Source organism: Panicum virgatum, chromosome 4N (genome assembly GCF_016808335.1).
Source record: "Panicum virgatum strain AP13 chromosome 4N, P.virgatum_v5, whole genome shotgun sequence".
In the NCBI taxonomy this organism is placed as follows: domain Eukaryota; kingdom Viridiplantae; phylum Streptophyta; class Magnoliopsida; order Poales; family Poaceae; genus Panicum; species Panicum virgatum.
In genome coordinates, this window is record NC_053148.1 from 34856529 (window position 1) to 34875577 (window position 19049).

A 19049-nucleotide genomic window follows, 5' to 3' on the forward strand; every position below is an offset into this window, starting at 1 on the left:
ATTGATCGACAAATGAGCAACAATGGTGGTGGAAATGTCACAGTAAAGTCTGAACTTGAAAAGTTTTTCTCGGAAGATAATGAGGAGGATAAGAAAGGATTTGATATTCTTAAGTGGTGGAAGGACAATGAAAATAGATTTCCAGTTTTGTCTCGCATGGCCCGTGATCTGCTAGCTGTACCTATATCCACAGTAGCATCCGAGTCAGCATTTAGTTCCGGTGGACGGATTCTTGATGACTTTAGAAGCTCGCTTACACCTACAATGGTTGAGCGCCTCATTTGTGCAAATGATTGGATTCGTGGACCTGAATATATTAGTGTTGAAGAGAACACTGAAGAGTTGGCCAAACTTGAAGAAGGTAAATCAGTTTTGTAATATCATGATTTGATGTCAATGTATTTTTTTTTAAATCTAACTGACTCACAACACTTACATGATTTGCTGTTTTTTCAGAACTTTGTGCTCTGGCCATTTCTTCCAAGGAGAAGGAGAGCACACCTGAGTCTTGATACCCAATGCTAGCTGCTGGAGCCAGGAGGATGCTCATGACGATGGTTGGTCTGAGCAAGAACAATAATGCTGCTGCAGAAATGCAATGTTGTTTAAGTTAACGCATTTGCTTGTTTGAAGACTTCATTGTTAAATTGTGTGATGTGAAACTTGTCAATTTGGATTTCTGTGTGGCTGTTGTATTGTATTTTTAAACTGCTATGTTATTAGCCTTTAAATTTTAACGTTAGAACTAATAATTTGGTTGTTGTCTGCCTGAAATGTCTGAACTGTTGCTTGATATCTTTCTGTCAAAATGAGATTCGGTTCTGTTCGGTTGCACCGAAAAACCGAACCGAAAAATTGACATTTTCGGTGTCGGTTTTTTGTTTCCTTGAGGACCGATCGGTTTATGGTTTTAGACAACCGAATTTTTCTCAAACCGAAAAAACCGACCCGAACTAAACCGAAAAACCGAATGCCCAGTCCTAGGGTGGAGACCTATTTTTTGATAGAAGGAAAATGTTTCTACCCAAAAGCCTTGTTTCTTTCACCAAAGCATTTCACTTACCCACACGATATACCCACCGTCTTTTTCCTTTGAGAGTCTCCGTAAGTTTCCTTCAATAGTCACGGTAATTTGGTGTAATCTTTTCAACTTTCCATAATTTGATTGTTGATCAGAGCCTTCCAAAAAGGTTTGCACATTCCATATTTCACACCGGCGTGGCCTCCTCACTTGATTGCTGATCAGAGCCTTCCAAAAATATTTGCCCATTCCATCGCCTCCTCATTTGTGATCAACGGCTTCCAAACAATATTTGCACATTCTATATGCCACGCTGACCTGATCTTCTCATCTGAGATTCCAAACAATCTTTGCACATTCCATATGCCATTTCTACACCGTGTGTATTGACCCGCGGGCCGCCGATTTGCATCATCCTCGTGAGGCGCCGGATGGGGAAGAAACTAATAATCATGAGGCGCCAGACGATGCTACAGTCGCTCCCGGCAGATCGCACGGCGCCGGACGGCCGCCACGCCGCGCTAGACGACATCGCTAATATGAGGTACGTAGCCGCCAGCCGATCAGCCTCATGAGGTGCTGGTTGTCGGCCGCCATGCACTTCCTTCTTAGATACTCCGTGACATGCGCTTGCTGTGTAGGTCCTGCATGCGTTGTTCGGATCCACCGGCCGCCGGCTGCCTGAACATGAAAGTTCCTGCCAGCTGCTGTCTACCTCTCCGTCACGGTACGCCATAGGACCAAATTACACTGAGGGACGTCCAGATTGATCTCTTGGAAGAAGTCATAATCGAGGGATGGCGAAATGCGATCTTTGGCTCTGGTGACGGCAGTCCTACCAATCTTCTCTTGTGGTCGCAGCTAGGTCATGTACAGGGACGGAACCGTGCGTATATTTACGCACAAAGGAGGCCAGTTTGCCAATTGTTAAGAGATGGGGAAGTAGAATAAGGAACTATTGGAGATAGTTTTTTTCTTTTTTCCCGAAAAAACATGGATGGGGAAGTGAGATTGGAAACTCTTGGAGATGCTCTTAAGAGGAGGTAAGGTTGCTGGTAAGTTGATGTTCTTATAATTTTCCAATGCTCCATATTGTGATGATTTTGGAAAATATGGATATCAGTAGAGTTAATTAAACTGAAATTTATTTTTTAAGAATACTATTGGAGAACATTATAAAGAGTTTTTTTTCTGAAAACATCATTGTAAGATAGTAAATGGAATATACCTTGTTGTACTTCCATTGAGATGAGATGTTTCATTAACTGTTCTAAATACTCAATGAGCTTTTCTGGTCCATTTGAGCCGATACAAGGTAAGATTTCCATGAATTATACATTTTGATAATTCCTTTGGAAAACCAATAGGTCCAAAAGTTAATTCATGAGCTGGTATCTTTTAAGAATCACCCTAAACTAGCTTACAATAGTGAGCAGCTTGATGAAAGACATCAAAGATGCTCTGAAGTAGGAATCTAGCTGGAAAGTTTCTTGCTTTGAAGTGCTCTACTGGTGAACCAAAAACAATATACAGTTAGCGATGGCATTCGTGAAATGCAATTAGGTAAAGCTCAGTTCAAACTGCCATCAGGATGGCTTTCTATTTTTCCCTTTTTAGTTTTTGGATGCAGCATGGCGTATTTGTCTTTAGAAATTATTAGGTACCATTTGCCTGATTGAAACTCAAGTCATATTATTTAGTTATGTGAGGCCTCCAAATCTCATATAGCTAAGGCTTGAATTCATGGTGACATTTTCAGAAATAAACCTAGAACCCTGCTTGCCTGAAAATGTCACCATAAATCAGTGACCAGAGCTATGTCCTATGTTCTAGGTTTGTTTCTAATCCTTCACTCCTTATTGGATGTGTTATATCTTGTTAAAAATAATATTTTAATCTATTCATTTTCTCTTTAACAGATGCAAATATGTTTTTGTAAATTAAGTCTCTATTCATGTTGTATGGTACAATTTCTCTTACGTGTAATTGAATTTTAAGAATTATTTTTAATGTCTCGAAGTTAGAACCTGATATTGAGAAGGTAAGAAGCATGCATTCCACGGGTTTCAGTGAAAGTATAAGGCTTGTTTGATCCAAATAATTTATCATGTACTTATAAACTTTGTTAGTTTATTAGACCTTGGTATGGATGGAAATTGTAGAGAGAGACTGGTAGATGGAGGGACGGAGGGAAGAATAGGGGAGAAACAAATCACACGTGGAACGAGCTAATCTGATAGCTATCAAGTTCTAATATAAGTTAGGCTTAGATGTGTGATACGTTTATATAGGTTAGGTTTGATTGTTCCTCTCTAAAATTGAGGCCTGATCAGTTCATAGAATGGAAGAATAAATAATTGAAGGTTTGATATAAAAGATTCAATCGGATTATTTTTTTCCTTACTATAAAAGCAAGGATCTTGGAATGGTATGGATAAAAATATTAATGTTGTTTTCTTTTTATTTATGATGAATTGGATTTGCTTGAGTGCCCTCGGAAATTTTGGAATCAGAGAAATTTTACGGTGCTCGGAGATTTTAGGAGCCGTTGAGAGGCCCACATCCAATGGTTAGAAAGAAGGAGGAACATATTACAAAGAACCAAAGATGTGGACCAGAACCTATTATTATGTGGACTAGGAACAACTTATGAAAATAATGGTAGGGACATTTTAGTATTTTTTCTATCCTTTTGCTCAATAAATCGATGGATTCCTTACCTTGGCTGTATTGTTCGCTGACGTATTGCCAGCCAGTTGAGTGGCCGATCTTGGTCCTGATGCCTGGCGCAGGGTGCACCGCAAGCCCCTATGCGATGGGCGTATGGTCGGCGAGCCCCTAAGCAGACCGAGGCCTAGGACACCGAGACCCTACGCGATGAGGTCCTGGCCAGCGAGCCCTACGCGTACAGAGGCCTAGGTCATGACTCGTGATAGCCTGCGAAGAGACCCTAGCCGGAGCTTCAAGGAGATGGCCAGTCAGACCGCGCTCAGGCCGCCGCCGCTAGGGAAGAGGCGCACGTGGATGGCCGCCAGTCGAGTGAGGGCAGCGAGCAGGCCACCGCCGCCAGGAAGGTGTGTGCGAGGTCGCCGCCGCAGCCGGGCAAAAGCCACACGCAGACCGCCGATTGGGAATAACCGGTCAATGGAGGGATGAACAAGACGTATTTGTCCTGAGAGCAAACTGACCAAATTGTTCTTAATTAAATAAAACACTCTTAGTTAAAATCAACGCTCCAGAAAATTTAGGCGGGGAGGAACCATTGCCAAGCACCGTAACAAACCTCTTGGAATCAACTTATGTTCGACCCATGTATAGAACATTTGTTCTTAATTGGCAACACCTATTGCAGCATAGAGGATTGATGTCTACCAGAATGGATTAGCAATTATGGAACTCTATTAGCATTGTAATAGCTAGCTGAAGAACTATTGTGTAATCATCAGTAAATTTTGTTGATGTCTATTAATGAACATGGTACATGGACGTATGTGGATCATGAATATTCCTTTTTGGTTATTCTATCCTACAGAACTCTTTTGTTATTCTATCCATTGTATAAGAGCCCAATATCTTTTGATATACAAATATAAATTTTCTGTTTAAGATTTTTTGAAATCACATGCCAAATTGTTGAATATAAGTAATTGTCATATGTTTGGTTACTAAATAATCTTAGTGTGTATCATGCTAAATTGTAAGTTACTTAATATAAAAATATTATTTACCAGGTTTTTGAAATTAGTCATTACTGCATGTCATATTTTTATGTACCGAATTTTTTAAATATATAATTCTTATCTACTAATTTTTTTTAAACACGTGCTTGTGGCACGTGCGTCTCTACTAGTCAATAATAATTGAAGATCTAGTCTTTCCTTCTCTTTTTTGTTATTCTTTCCTTTAGTTTCCATCCCTTTTTAAGGTAAAACTTATCCCTTATATGCCAATTCTGTCTATATGACCATAGATGTTAATTCGCATGTGAAAAGATGCATTTGCCCTTTTAATATGGTGTGGTGAATTTTAAGAAAGTTCCTCTGTGCCACTCCAGTGGATAAATGCATGGCAAGAAGACTTTATGCCTTTAGTTAACCCCTCCATAGCCAACCCATGTAGAGAAGCTTCGCATTCGTGCCATGCTCGAGCATCATATCTCGACATCCCTTTCTATGTGTCGTTGCCACATGGTTGCCAAGGCGGTTGTTCCAGGGATTGGAGTAGAGGAAGGGGGAAGAAACAGGTAGTTCGTGGAAGAGTTTCAGGAGACGAGGTCTCAGTTGTTTTTTTTTATGCCTCAACCATTCAATTATTGTCCTTGTCCAGCTACTAGTACACACATAGATAACAATAATATTTCTATTAATGCTAAAAATGATATTTCTCAAGCCAAATGTAACAATGGCACCAAATTAAAAGTGGTGGCATACAAAGGATAGAAAATAGAGACTATCAGTGAAGCTAGAACAAGTACACTGCTTCAGCTGGTCATCTCCTGTTTAGCATTTGTGTGCTTGATTGGATTTGGATTCTCCATGCGGCGGTACCCACCAAGATTACATTTACAGATTTACTCCTCGTTAATCGATTGGAATCTTGCATATCCATCAATCACCCAAATTTTTTGATTGGAAAACTCCAAGGGAAACCCCTGAAGCATGAATGTGCGGCACCCAGGGTTTGAACCCTGGGCGGGAGCGCTCCGGTCACTGGCCTTTGCCATTGCACTGTCAGCCCCTTCGCATCAATCACCCAAATTTCTATTAGAAAGTGAATGGAGATGGAGATTTTAGGTTAGGGTTAGGGGGTTTGGGTTCCGGGGCGGCTCTAGTTGTAGAGAGAGCTCCGAGGCAGCTCGCCAGCCGTCGGTGGAGGCGGGAGAGATGGCGGCGGAGCGGAGGCAGTGAAGGCGCTGTCGGAGCCGGACGATGGACGATCCCCAATGGGCGGTGGAGAAGGGGCATCTGGTCCAGATGGGTTAGCATCAGGCCGCGGAGGAGGGCGGAAGCGGAGGGGTCGGAAGCCACCGGAGCTGGAGGGAGGCACTGGCGGTAGGGGCGGTGTGGCATAGGAAGAGAACGACTGGTGGAGGATAGGAACGGGAGGAGGAAGAAGAGATAAAAAGAGAGAAGGAAGGTATGTGGGATGTTGGATCTACATCCAACGGTTGAGGATGGTAATTGAGAGATAAATGAAATCTCAACTAGTTTAGACGGAGACAGACAGATTTACTTTAATAAACACAACTTTCATATATGCGCTGCTTTTTTAACAAAGTGCACTGAATCAGAGTGGAAATGCATCGAATGATTGATGACAACACGATGTTCATGAATCACGAGGATCGAGCCCAAGGAACGAGGCGGAATATGAAAAGCTGGCATCTTTGTACAAATCCTTCTCTGCTGTGCAGAGCTGCTTCAGCTTACCGAACTACAGTTTAATGAGGAACTACAGTTCCGGCTTCATGAACAGCTTCATACATACTCCCTCCGTCTCGAAATGTATGTCATTAGAGGACTTAAAATTTATATCTAAATGTAAGACATTCTAGAATTCTTTGCACAAAAAAACTCATGCTAATCTTCTTAGTTTTAGTGCTAGTTATGTAAAAAAACAATTGTAGTGGATTAAGAGAGTAAAAAAGTCATGCTAATCTTCTTGGTTTTGGTGCGGGCACTAAAAACTAAGCAATTGATTAACTAAGTAGTACACTAATTTACGAGATGAAGTTAATAGCCAGCTGGAAAAAGAGAGCAGGGAAATATAAACAATTCCTGAGGCCAATGTCAGTGTACAGTTTAATGACATACTCTCTCTATCCTGAAATATAAGGCATTCCAACAATTTTGGAGAGCCAAAATTTTTCAAGTTTGACCAAATTTTTATAGAGAATCATAAAAATTTATGACACCAAACAGATATATTATAAAAATATATTTAATGGAGAATCTAATAGTACATATTTAGTGTCATAAATGTTATTAATTTATTGTATAAATTTTGTCAAACTTGAAAAAATTTGACTCTCCAAAAATATTGGAATGTCTTATATTTCAGGACGGAAGGAGTAATTATCTAGACTGGAAATTAGGTAATTGTACCAGATGAGTTTCATAGCGATGAAATTCTCGTCATATCCCATAAAACTTTATACTTCTCTCTTCTTGCTATATCAATAAAATTGATTTCTATAAAATTCCCATTGAAATTGATATGACAGATTGTAGCCCTCCTATTCTCATGCCGAAAAACATCCGGTGCATCCGGCGACTCATGCAGACCCGCTTAGCGATGCAACACGTGAACTTTAAAATACGCAAAGTAGTCCATGTTTATTTAAAAAAATGAATGTCATTGGAAACTGCAGTTTGTCTTGATGCTATCTGGCTCGTTGTATCCAAGGAAGCAGTAGCAGTGCTGGAAAGATCATGATAACAGGATAGTTTGGGCAATCCGTTTCCCTAGCATGCCTAAATTGCATTCTTACCTGAACATGGGGAAACTACTTTGATGACTTGTTCAAGTAGTGCAAAGTTTCCAATCACTAAGTATTAGTTTGGGCAATCCGTTTCCTACCATGCCTAAATTGCATTCTTACCTGTTTAGTTCTCAAAATTTTTCTGCGCCACAGTAACTTCGAACGTTTTATCACTAATTAGAATTATTAAATGTGGATAACCGACAAAATCCATTCCATAACCCCGGGTGAAATCGCGAGACGAATCTTTTAAATCTAATTGGACCATGGTTAGACAATGTCGCCTCTAATGATGGATTAATTGGACTTAATAGATTCACCTCGCGATTTCCCGTCCATCAGTGTAATTAGTTTTATAATTAATTTATATTTAATACTCATAATTAGTGTTGTAAAAGGTGCCAAAAAATTTTGCCCAAAAACTTTTGCCAACTAAACAAGCATGGTACCGTCCATAAAACAAGGTGTAGTGCCATCACCTTCTATACTCAATCTGTACCTATTGCCAAACCAAAAATTAGTCTCAGCTGTGACCTTTTCTACTAGACAGTTAGACAAGAATCAGATCTCGATGGCTGGGTAAAAACTAAGAAGACACTAGAGAAAGAGACAAGAAACCTTGAACGTACTGCTTTAAAAAACAGATGGGCAAAGAGAGGGACACGTACCAATGGCTTTGTTTGTTTCCCCCGGCTATTCTATTCTACAAAAGAATCTCGCATGTATGGTGTATTAAATGAAGTCTATTTGTAAAATTTTTTCAGGAATGGGTGTAACTTTTCGCGACGAATCTAATGACGGTAATTAGTCGATGATTTGCTACAGTGATGCTACAGTATTATTCTCTAATCATGCGGTCAAACGCCTCATTAGATTCTTCAGGGTCGCTTGCGCGGGATTCTGAAGTTGATTTTGTAAACTGGCTTTATTTGACACCGTAATTAGCGGTCAAACTGTCACCATTCACTGGCATAGCACAAATCCAACGAGGCCAATATCAACGCACAAATAAATCTGGTCGCAACCTCGTCTTGTATCACGCCACCGCTGACCATAAAATATTAAGTTGAATTCTGGTCGCAAATCTATTTCCTCTTATGTAAGGGTGTGTTTAGTTTATTTTGCGTTTTTGCGTTTTTACAAGGGAATCTTCAACATTTGAAGTACTAAATATAGACTAATCGCAAAATTAATTACAGATCTCGTCTGTAAACTACGAGACGAATCTAATGAGCCTAATTAATTCATCATTAGAGTATGTTTACTGTAGCATTACTGTATCAATTTAGTATCTAATCACGTCCTAATTAGGCTCATTAGATTCGTCTCACGATTTACAGTCCATTTGTGTAATACGATTTATTTTTCAACTATATTTAGTACACCATATAAGCGATTTAAAAAAAAATTGCGTTTTGCCTTTACAGCATCTAAACACGGCCTAAAACACTTCAAAACAATACTAGAAAAAAAATCACTTCGAAACAAAAACCTGAGTAAACATCCTCAGATCCCAATGAGCAACAATCCAACGGTGGTATTACGAGGGGTGCATGTGTCGCTATGTGCAGGAAATCAAGTCAAAGTTGGAATGTTGCCACGTATGGTCAGATGAACATTTTTAGGATGGGATCGCAGGAACATATTTACTCTTACTCCTATGCACCGTGAAGAGGAAGAGCTGACAGCAACAGGACGCTCCCCGAGCGACACATGTCCCCGGAGAGAGGAAGCCTGATGCGAGGCATGCATTTGGCGTTCGCTCCTTTTGGCCCATACGCAACATACGCAACAATCAGCCCATTGCCATGCTCTCCAACGTCCCTCTCTTTCTACTCTATATACATACGTAGCCATCAACACATCAACTATTTTACTCTATATTTTTAAGTGGGTGCGGCGTAACGCGCAAGCATTTCAGACATCACCAGACGAAGAGACGAAGAGTTGATGACGATGGGTACTCTGCTTCAGATGAAGACTACAGAGTACTCTGCCTCAGATGGTCATCTCCTATCAACATTTGTATGCATGGCTGGATTTGGATTCTCCATTCTGCCAGTCCCCACCCCACCAAGTTTACTTTTACAAACACAGCATTCATAGTATGTGCTTTTTCCAAAAAGTTCACTGAATCAGAGCACAAGTGCATCGAATGATTGATGATGACAACAAGACTTTGATGAATGACGTGGACCGAGCCCAAGGAAAGAGGTGAATTACCAAAATCTGCCATCTTTTTAACAAATCCTTGTCTGCACTGCGTAGCTGCTTCAGGTCACAGAAGAACTAAAGCAATTTAATAAGAACCCTGCCTCCTCTGAACTCTACTCTACTATTATACTACTAATCCACACACTATCACGGCATACAGTAAAAATGAAACCTTTTGCTAAACTAATCAAGAAACTAACTAAAATCCTCTGTCTCACACCGGCACGATCTTCCCCTGCTCCAGGTCGTCGATGGCAGCGTTCGCCGCCGATGTTGTCTGATCTTCAGAGTGTGCCATGTCGTACGTGGCGTGCACGCCGAAGAGCACGTAGTAGACGAGCATCGCCGCCGTGCAGATGCCGAAGCGCATGTAGGCCAGGGACCCGAGCGAGCCCATCAGGAACAGGTTGGTGGCCACCGACATGGCCGGCAGCCACGGCATGAGCGGCACGCCGTACACCTTGGGCGCCCTCTGCTGCTTCGCGCACAGCGCCAGCCCGGCCGTCCCGGCCACCCACAGGGCGCCGAACGCCACGTACCCTGGCCACCGCCGCGCGTAGCCCGAGTTGTAGTAGACGGACATGCCGATGGAGGAGAAGACGATCAGCGCCAGGAAGGCGCGGAAGGTGCGCAGCTGCGCCGGCGAGGTGGCGCCGGCGACGTAGTAGCGGCGGACGAGGAGCGCGACGGCGACTAGCGCGAAGATGAAGAGCGTGCTGATGGAGGAGACGGAGGCGAGCACGTCGAGGCTGGAGAAGAACGCGATGCAGGCGGCGGCGATCGTGACGGCGACGGTGGCGTAGATGGGCGTGCCGGTCCCAGGGTGGACGAGCGCGAAGTAGGGCGGGATCATGTGGGTGCGCGCGATCTGGGTGGTGTAGCGCGCCTGGCCCAGCGCGCCGACGAGGAGGCCGCTGGTCATGCCCTTGAGCGCGCCGAGCGCCACGACGTAGCGCGCCCACTTCATCCCGGCGGCCGCGAACGCCACCGAGTAGGCCGCGTTGGCGTCGATCTCGCTGTAGCGCTGCATCCCGACGAGCGCGAGCGACATGGCGCAGTAAACGGCGGTGATGGCGGACATGGACGAGATGAGGCCCAGCGGCACGTCGCGGCCGGGATTCTTGGTCTCCTCCGCCATGGTGGCCACCATGTCGAAGCCCGTGTAGGACCAGTACACGACGGCGGCGGCGCGGAAGACGCCCGCGGCGCCGAAGGGGAAGAAGGAGGGGCCGAGGTTGGCGGGGTCGAAGTGCGCGAAGCCGCCGCCGAGCACGAAGGCGATGATGGCGATGCCGATGACGGAGGCCACCGAGTTGATGGTGGACGTGAGGCGCGCGCCGGAGACGGCGAGCGCGGAGGTGGCGCAGAGCACGACGACGGCGATGGGGTCGAGCAGGTTGAAGCCGTCGGCGAGCGCGCGCACGTGGATGCGGAGCGCGTCGCTGTCGCGGCCGATGAGCGCGGCGAGGTAGGAGGTCCAGGAGCGGCCGAGCCCCGCGGCGCCGACGACGGCCTCGAGCAGGATGTTCCCGGCGGCGAGGAACGCCGCCAGGTCCCCGAGCTCGACGCGGAGGTAGGAGAAGGAGCCCCCCGCGGAGGGGATCTCGGTGGCGAGCTCGGCGTAGCAGAAGGAGGAGAGCAGCGCGGAGAAGCCGGCGGCGGCGTAGGCGAGCGGGATGGCCGGGCCGGCGTCGAAGCGCGCCTCCTGGCCGGTGAGCACGAAGACGCCGGAGCCGACGACGGAGCCGAAGCCGAGGAAGGCGAGGTCCACCCAGGTGAGGCAGCGGCGGAGCGGGTTCTCGCTCTGGGCGAGGAGCGTGCCGGCCTCGACGGCCTCCGAAGAGCGGCTGGTGACGCGGTCGCGCAGGCGCGGCCCGGTGGAGAGCAGCGCGCCGCTGTACGCGCGCCAGCTCCGGAACGAGGGCTCCGGGAAGAAGTCGGCCTTGCTCCAGCGCCAGTACCGGCGCCCCGCCTCCTGCCCGCCCTCCGCCGATGCCATCGCGGTGACGGGAGAGATCGGTTGGACGATTGATTGCGTGTTAGCAAAACCCCCGACGAGGCATCTATCGGTGGTTTCGCTCGGCTGGCACCAAGATTGTCGCGGACTCGATCGCGGGGTTCGGTTGCTGGGTTTCGCGGGGTAGGTTGACAAGAGGATATAGAGACGAGATGATGGAGGTGGATGGATGGCAACGTGTGAGGTTGTTGCCTAGCCAGCCCTATTTATCTAGGAAATTTTTCCGAGATCAAAACGAGCTTCCCGGAGATTCGGAGTAGGTTTTTTTTAGTCGATTCGGACTAAATTTTGGCAGGTGGGTGGTGCGGCAGATTGCCGAGTGCCGGAATCCGATCCCATCCCGCACGAGCGACGACGACGGGCCCGCGTGCAGGGATCGGGAAACATTGTAAAATGCTTTGGACAAAAAACATGCTACTTTTATTGGTTTCGATGCTAGTTTTGTAAAAAATAAATCAATTGTGGTGGATCAGATGAATAAAAAAAAGGCATGCTAATCTTCTTGGTTTTGATGTGGGCACTGAAAACTAAGCAATTGATTAACTGAACAATATACTAATAAGGGGTATATGTGTCTTTTCTCTACCTTCATAATATGCCTCCAAAAATATAGAATGTCTTACATTTGAGAACGGAGGGAGTATAATATATGGTAGTATGAACTGTGATTAGTATAATAATTGAACTGCTTAGCAATGATGATTTCACTTGCATGTATTCAAATTTGAAACTAAAAAAACTTGATGAGAATATTCCAGTCATGACTACACCAAGTTCAACCACTATTACACATAACCAAGTAATGAAAGGACCAATTACGCGAAGTCGTGCGAAGAAACTACAACAACAGGTGAACTTGCTCATTATCAGAGGCGGAGCTACCCAATCGGTGTGGTGGGGTAGCCACCCCTGCTATCAGCGGGCTTGTCCCAAGTTCCCCACATATTTGTCTAGCCACTCCTACCCTTCGCTGCCCTCCGTTTGACCCCATGGCTGCCTGTAGCCGTGAGATAGACTGGGTCTGACTTGTGGCTAGAAACCCACACAACCTAGCATGAAAATGAAGATCAAAGAGTAAACTTGCCAAAAAGGTCTTAGAGGTCTAGAGTTTCTTAATGCTTTGCTAGTGGTTAGTGGTATATATATTCTTATAACATCCATTACCATTTGAGGCATATGATGACTTTATTATCACTATAAAAAAAATTTACAGCACATTGATGCAATAACTATAAATTTATTCTTCAAATTTGAGGTAATATTCTAAAACTTCGCTTGAATTTTATGATATTTCTATGTGTGAACACGCTAATGCGGTGTGAATAGATCACGTTCATTTGGTTTAATCTCGCTAAAAGTCGTTCCACCTATAATATCTTTCTAGCTCCGCCACTGCTCCTTACTACATTTGATGCATCTATAAATGAGAATTTTATACTACTGAAATACTCTCTCTCTCTCTATATATATATATATATATATATATATATATATATATATATAAAAGGTTTCTACATGAGCAAGCCGCCGCTGGACCAAAGGAGGCGAGTTACAGAGAAGCTGAACCGCTCCACTGCTTGCTGACATCTGAGCCATATTCCAAGAGCCACATGCACAAAGTGGTCAAGATTCACCATGGATAATACATATAGTTGGAAAGTTTGTCAAGTCTACTTTTCAGCCTAGCAAACCTCACATCATTTGAACTTTTCAATAAGGAGTTATGAACGAAACATTGAAGACTGGTTAGAATGTCAAGAGCCTTCTCGGGAATTTATCTGAGTCCAACTTACCATGCAAAAACTGTAACATTCTATAGAGTTGCATGGTGCATGATGCACATACCTGGGAAAGCTTGTCAAGTCTAGTTTCACACACCCAACAAACAACTCCTCATTTTTGTGGCGGAACCACCCAAAACTATTGGGCCCGGGTGCACTGATCTTTGTTGCTAAGCAACTCTGACCCAATTTGGCACTCTCCGGTAGTTCCTCGAGTGAAGCCTCGATAAAAGCCACGCTATTCCAGGATCAGCAGACAACACTCACACGAAGGTGAGCCCAGAGATTACAACACAAACCAATTCATACATCTCAGAGTGATTGCAGCGGAAAGAAATTTTATTACAAACCATGTTCAGAGTAGCAAGTACTGCGGAGTTACAACTACTCAATTATTTAAGTCTCATGTTCAGCGAAAGTAGTAAAGATAACTAGCGAGATAACGTGACGCATCGGTAAAGCCCGTACGAATGCGTCACTCAGCGGGAGGGTGATTAGCACCAGCTGAAGGGCCATCCCACTCAACAGACCAACCCGGAGGCAGAGTACAAGGCCAAGTAAGACTCGCAAACAGATCTTCAAAGTTAGTACCTGAAAAACAGTGCCACAAGCAAGGCTGAGTATACTAATACTCAGCAAGACTGACCCGTCTCCGGATATAACATAGTCCGATAACTAGACATGCAAGGCTTTTTTTTTGTTGGTAGGGTTTGTTTGCCAAAAAAAATGCCGCTAAGTGTTGATCCTTACTTTCAGGTTTTACTTAGCCAGATTCTAGTGGAATTAACCATTCTAAATTTGCAACTAACTCTACTCAAACATGGTAGAGCAACCATTTAATCAACCAGCAGTATTTTCATCATCATATTCCACTTGTTACTCTATGTGACCGAAATTATTAACCAATCTCATGCCGTGAGAGGCGGACGATTCCGAATCGAATTTCAACCTGGCCAGGGGAACCTAGACCACACGCATGGGGATTGACTTCGCTCCCGCCCACGCTACTTTTCCCCTTTCTTTCCAGTCCGTGGATCCGGAACACCCTCCCCGACTACAGAGTCCGACCACTCTGCACCCGTACGTCGCGACATAAAAATAAACCCTACTTCTACCAGGAGGGTGCGAGATCGTTCCACTCGCCGGTCCAATCAGGTACTTAAGCTTACCGATTACCATATTTCTCGGTATGTGGCTAGTACTTTCAAACGCTTAACGAAATGAGCCACACACCTCGACCTTAGCCATTTTTGACTACACCAGCGGGGTATCACAACTACACAACCCCGCCCGTTGTCCTTACATTTCAACAGGAATTAAAGTCAGTACAATTCCTATTTGCTCGCGAGAGGCAGAAAACCACTCGACTTCTACCGTACCTATTTAGCATGGCAACTAGTCGATAGAGAGATCCGGTATCAAACATAGGTTCCTATGGATCATGCATCTAGGGTTTTCGATCAACGCCTAGAGAACTTAAATGCAGAAAACCAACTATTACCATACATTAATAAATAGATAGCAGAATGATAATTCGGAAAAATAGTGGGATTATGCTCCGGGGCTTGCCTTCTTGGGCACTGTCAGGCAGAAAAGCTTCTGGGGCTTGGCCCAGGTCTTGAGACAAGTTAGTACAGTTCAAGGAGACCTCCTGATCCGCACGAGAGTCCGCGGGCACCAGTTCGTAGTCACCGTCCGCGAGATTAATCGTTTCTATATGCCATGCAAGATTATGAGTTATTCATGGATAACAATTTCTTTCCTTCACTATAAAGTTGTAGTCCAATGAAAGTTAATTTAGTGACGATTTCACATTTCAATGCATGGGCAAACGTTTATAGAGTAGTAAACATAACTACGTTTATTCATGAATGGGTGGGGTTTTGGGTTTTCATTTTTAATTTCAACACATAGCATGCTTTCATTCTTTCTTAACAACACAACTACTAAAGAGCTAGTGATGAAACACTAAAGTAACTCAGATCCAAACTTGAACATTCATGGTATAAATTTCAGCATCTACCATAGAGCAAAAATTATAACTATTCATGCAAATGGATTACTCTAGTTGCTTCATCTTTTTGTACAGAATGTTCAACATGGGTTCTGGTGCTGAAAATTTTATGGGAGCAACTTCACAGCATATACTCAGCACTGAAATTTTTCCAGATTTTATACACTTATACAGCAGAGGTGATAAAAAGAATAAAAACAGCAAGCCATTAACAAAGATTAATTCTACAGAAAGTTTTGCTAAGGATTTGGTTCTCAAATTTTTGCCAGAGACTAGTCCTGAGTTAAACATACTCCAGAAAATTTTTCAAGATTTAACTCACTATGATAAATTAGTTATTCAGTTAACTTAACATGAGTTTGCATAAATTTCTCAAGATGCATTTGACCAGTATTGCATCTGAACTTTTTATCACAGGTAGAACATACTCTAAAAAAGATCATGCCCAAAAATAATGATCAGAAACATTGTAGATTACTCAGAACAAAAATAGTAAATCTAGCCCTAAGATGCTAAGCATGATTATTCGACAAAGCCAAACTCAGTAACTGCAGCTCAAATTTTTTTTTACAGGAACACAGAGCTAAAAAGAGACTCCAGAAATAAATATGGATTTTTCTGAGCATAAGAACTATATATGAGGAATTAAGTTGATTAAACAAGCATAAATCATGGTATATAGCAAATAAACTCTAATAAATCTGAAATTTAGGTATTAACAGTGTTTTAGTTTTACATGCACGTATTAAAAATTCCAGGGCAAGTTCATGTGCATATTTTCCAGAATTAAATCGAGAAAGCTAACAACAGATTAGAGAATCTTGATTGTTCCAACATGATAACTGTTTTGGGTTGGTGTCATCTTTTCACTGTGATCTTAAAATTCCATTAGTGATAACATATCCAAAAATCAAGGTCATTTGATGAGCAGAACTTCATGAACATGCATAAGGTGGTTTTCTTAATCTTTTCCCTAGATTAAACTCGGTTGAGTTTCTGCAAATGTGAATGTTACAAAATTTGTAGATCTTGTTACAAGGAATCCAGATCAGTTGAGTTTGCATTTTTCCGATTTTTCTGTGATTTGTTTCGCATTTTAGGAGTTCACTGGTATACACTGAAAAACTTGCAGAAACACCCTTAAACGAAAAAAACAAATTACAACCGGGTCCTTCGCCGGCCTTCTCCGCCGTGGCATCTTGCCGGTGGTGTTCTGCGGTGCAGGGCTTACCGGGGCTGCCACGGGGAGGCGCGTGGGAGAGAAAGGTTCGAGGAACACCTACCCTGGTCGACGTTCGAGCGTTTGGTGCACGGGTTCAAGCTCGTCGGCGTTGATGGCGGGTCGGTTGTTCGGTTCGCCGGCGCTGGAGGCGAAGGAGGGCTCGGGGTAGGGGAACAAGGCGCGCACGAGCACCGCGTGAGCTCGTGGATGCTTCTGGGGTAGCTGTCGGGCTCGGTCTCCTTCGGAGCTGGCCGGTCCGCGGTGAGCCCGAGCTCGCCGGCGGCGGCGCAAGAGGGGAACGGCGTCGGGAGGGGGTTTGGGTTCGATTCCGCGCACGTGGAGCGTAACTAGGAGGTGGAGAAGCTTCTGCGGTGGTCGGAGGGGGCAATGTGGGGCTGGGCTAGCCGGCCCGCGCGAGCTGGATCTCGGCGGCCATGGCGGAGCGGCGGGAGGAGGAAGAAGAGGGAGAAGGGGCGCGACTGTGGGGTGCTGGGGGTCTTTATAGGCCAAGGAGCTCCTGGGGGAGGAATGCAGTGACTGGGGGCGGTCGATTTGGCCCTGGGCGACTCGACGGCGAGCGGGCGGAGGAGGCAGCGGCGCGGCGCATGGCGGAGGGTGTCGTGGCGGCACGGGGAGCGGCCTGGGACGCGTGTGCGCGCGAGGAGATGCCAAGGGGCGGGCCAGGTGGCGCTAAACGGTTTCCCCGGGTCCATTTGGCCGTGGGCGCGCGGTGGACGAAGTCCACCGGCGGCGTACGGCGGGCGGCGTGAACAGAGCAGGCCGGGGGAGAGAGAGATGGAGATAAGGGCATATTTGTGATTTCTGAAAATCCAGGGACCTCTCGGTAAACTAAAATTATCTCCTAATTGGAGGGCTCAAATGGAAAAGTGTTGAATACCATTTTTGCATAACTTTTCAAGATCTACAACTTTTGTGTTATGCAAATTTTCGTTTGAAACTCACATTTTGAACTATTGGTACATTTGCATATTTGCACAAAAGGACTTTAGTTTTATTCAGTTTTTGACTTGATTTTGGCTGAAGTTCAATTGAGCACATGTCAATTGAAACACCTCTCATGAGCCAACAAAAATTTTGTGCACATTTTTTAATTAAATTTTTGAGTAGCTTTTCACTCCTTTCTCTTTTTCCTTTAATTTCTTTTGTATGATTTGTATTTTATTTGGTCCTTTCTCTTTGAATTAATTTCTCAAATTTTTATTTTAACTTTAACTAAGGTACATTGATTGTATTTAAAAGTACTGACACCTGAGGTGTCACAATTTTGACTTTTGAGCAGAGACTAATAGTCATCTTACTGAAGACTGCGCAGAAGCCCTAGAGACGCGCAGAAACTGAAGACCACTTTGTGAGTGCCTAAACCAGTTGGTCTTCCACATTCCAACGTGGTGACTTCATTTCATACCCAACTAGGAGTGTTGTTCCTAGTATAAATATCACCTATATGCTACTAGAAAATAACTTTTGATCATTTTATGAATTAAGAACCTATATGGTTTCGCAGCAGAACTGCTGAGTTTCTTGCACACCCTTGTTCTTCGTGGACTTGTGAGTAAGATCTCTCTAAGGTCACCTACTTCGTGGTCTACGATTTTCAGTTTGGCTGCGCCATTTTGTATGGATTAGTCCTGGTTTGTGTTTCTGTGATCGTTCGGAGATCAAATCAAAGTCCTTAAGATTTAAGATTTTGGTGCTTCTCTCCCCGTCACTTGGTCACATCCAACCTTGGCAGGTATAAAGCTACTTACCAACTATTCGCAACAAAGTTATCTTTGTTCTTGAATCTAGTGTCGTGAAGATCGGGTCATCCTCGTATCGATTCATATCAGCACCTATCAAAGCTACAAGGATTAAACCGAGCATCCAAATTAAATTTGGATTTCATCATTATCTTTCTTATGATAGCATCTTCAAAATAAGACCACACTTACCTATGTTTGCACGATATTTTTTAAAATATTTTATTTTACATTAAATAATTAATTACGGAACATGGAAACAAATAATTTAACAAGATGAACAAATAATTATAATATAGCGAACAAATAATAATGTACAACCAAGAAAATATTAAACATCGCGAACAAATGGATCAATGTTACGGAATAATTTGATCTACAAAGCGAACAAATGGATCAACGTCACGAAACATTTGATTGCATATAAGCTATAGAATGAAAAAGAAGGAAAGAGAAAAATAAATAAATAATGAATACAAAGCAGTACAAGGAAAAAGTATGAAAAACAAAATTAAAAGAAAACTAGAAAAATGTAATGT

The 19049-nt window shown here is 43.9% G+C and overlaps 1 protein-coding gene across 1 annotated transcript; it reads right to left on the reverse strand.

Annotated features, from left to right (window-relative positions):
- Positions 1-9780: 9780 nt before the first annotated feature.
- LOC120669348 (cationic amino acid transporter 8, vacuolar-like) lies at positions 9781-12724 on the reverse strand. Its single transcript, XM_039949118.1, has 2 exons — positions 12698-12724; positions 9781-11925 (listed from the first exon to the last, which is right to left on the reverse strand). Exons 1-2 carry the CDS (start codon positions 12722-12724, stop codon positions 9931-9933), a joined length of 2022 nt encoding a protein of 673 aa, XP_039805052.1. The 3' UTR covers positions 9781-9930.
- Positions 12725-19049: the final 6325 nt, after the last annotated feature.

Coding starts and splice junctions, on each gene's coding strand:
- LOC120669348 (XM_039949118.1), bottom strand. CDS start 12,724: ATGGGGTCAAACGGAGGGCAGCGAAGG. Junction 11,926..12,697: donor CAAACGGAGGGCAGCGAAGG/GTAGGAGTGGCT, acceptor AGGGCTGGCTAG/GCAACAACCTCACACGTTGC.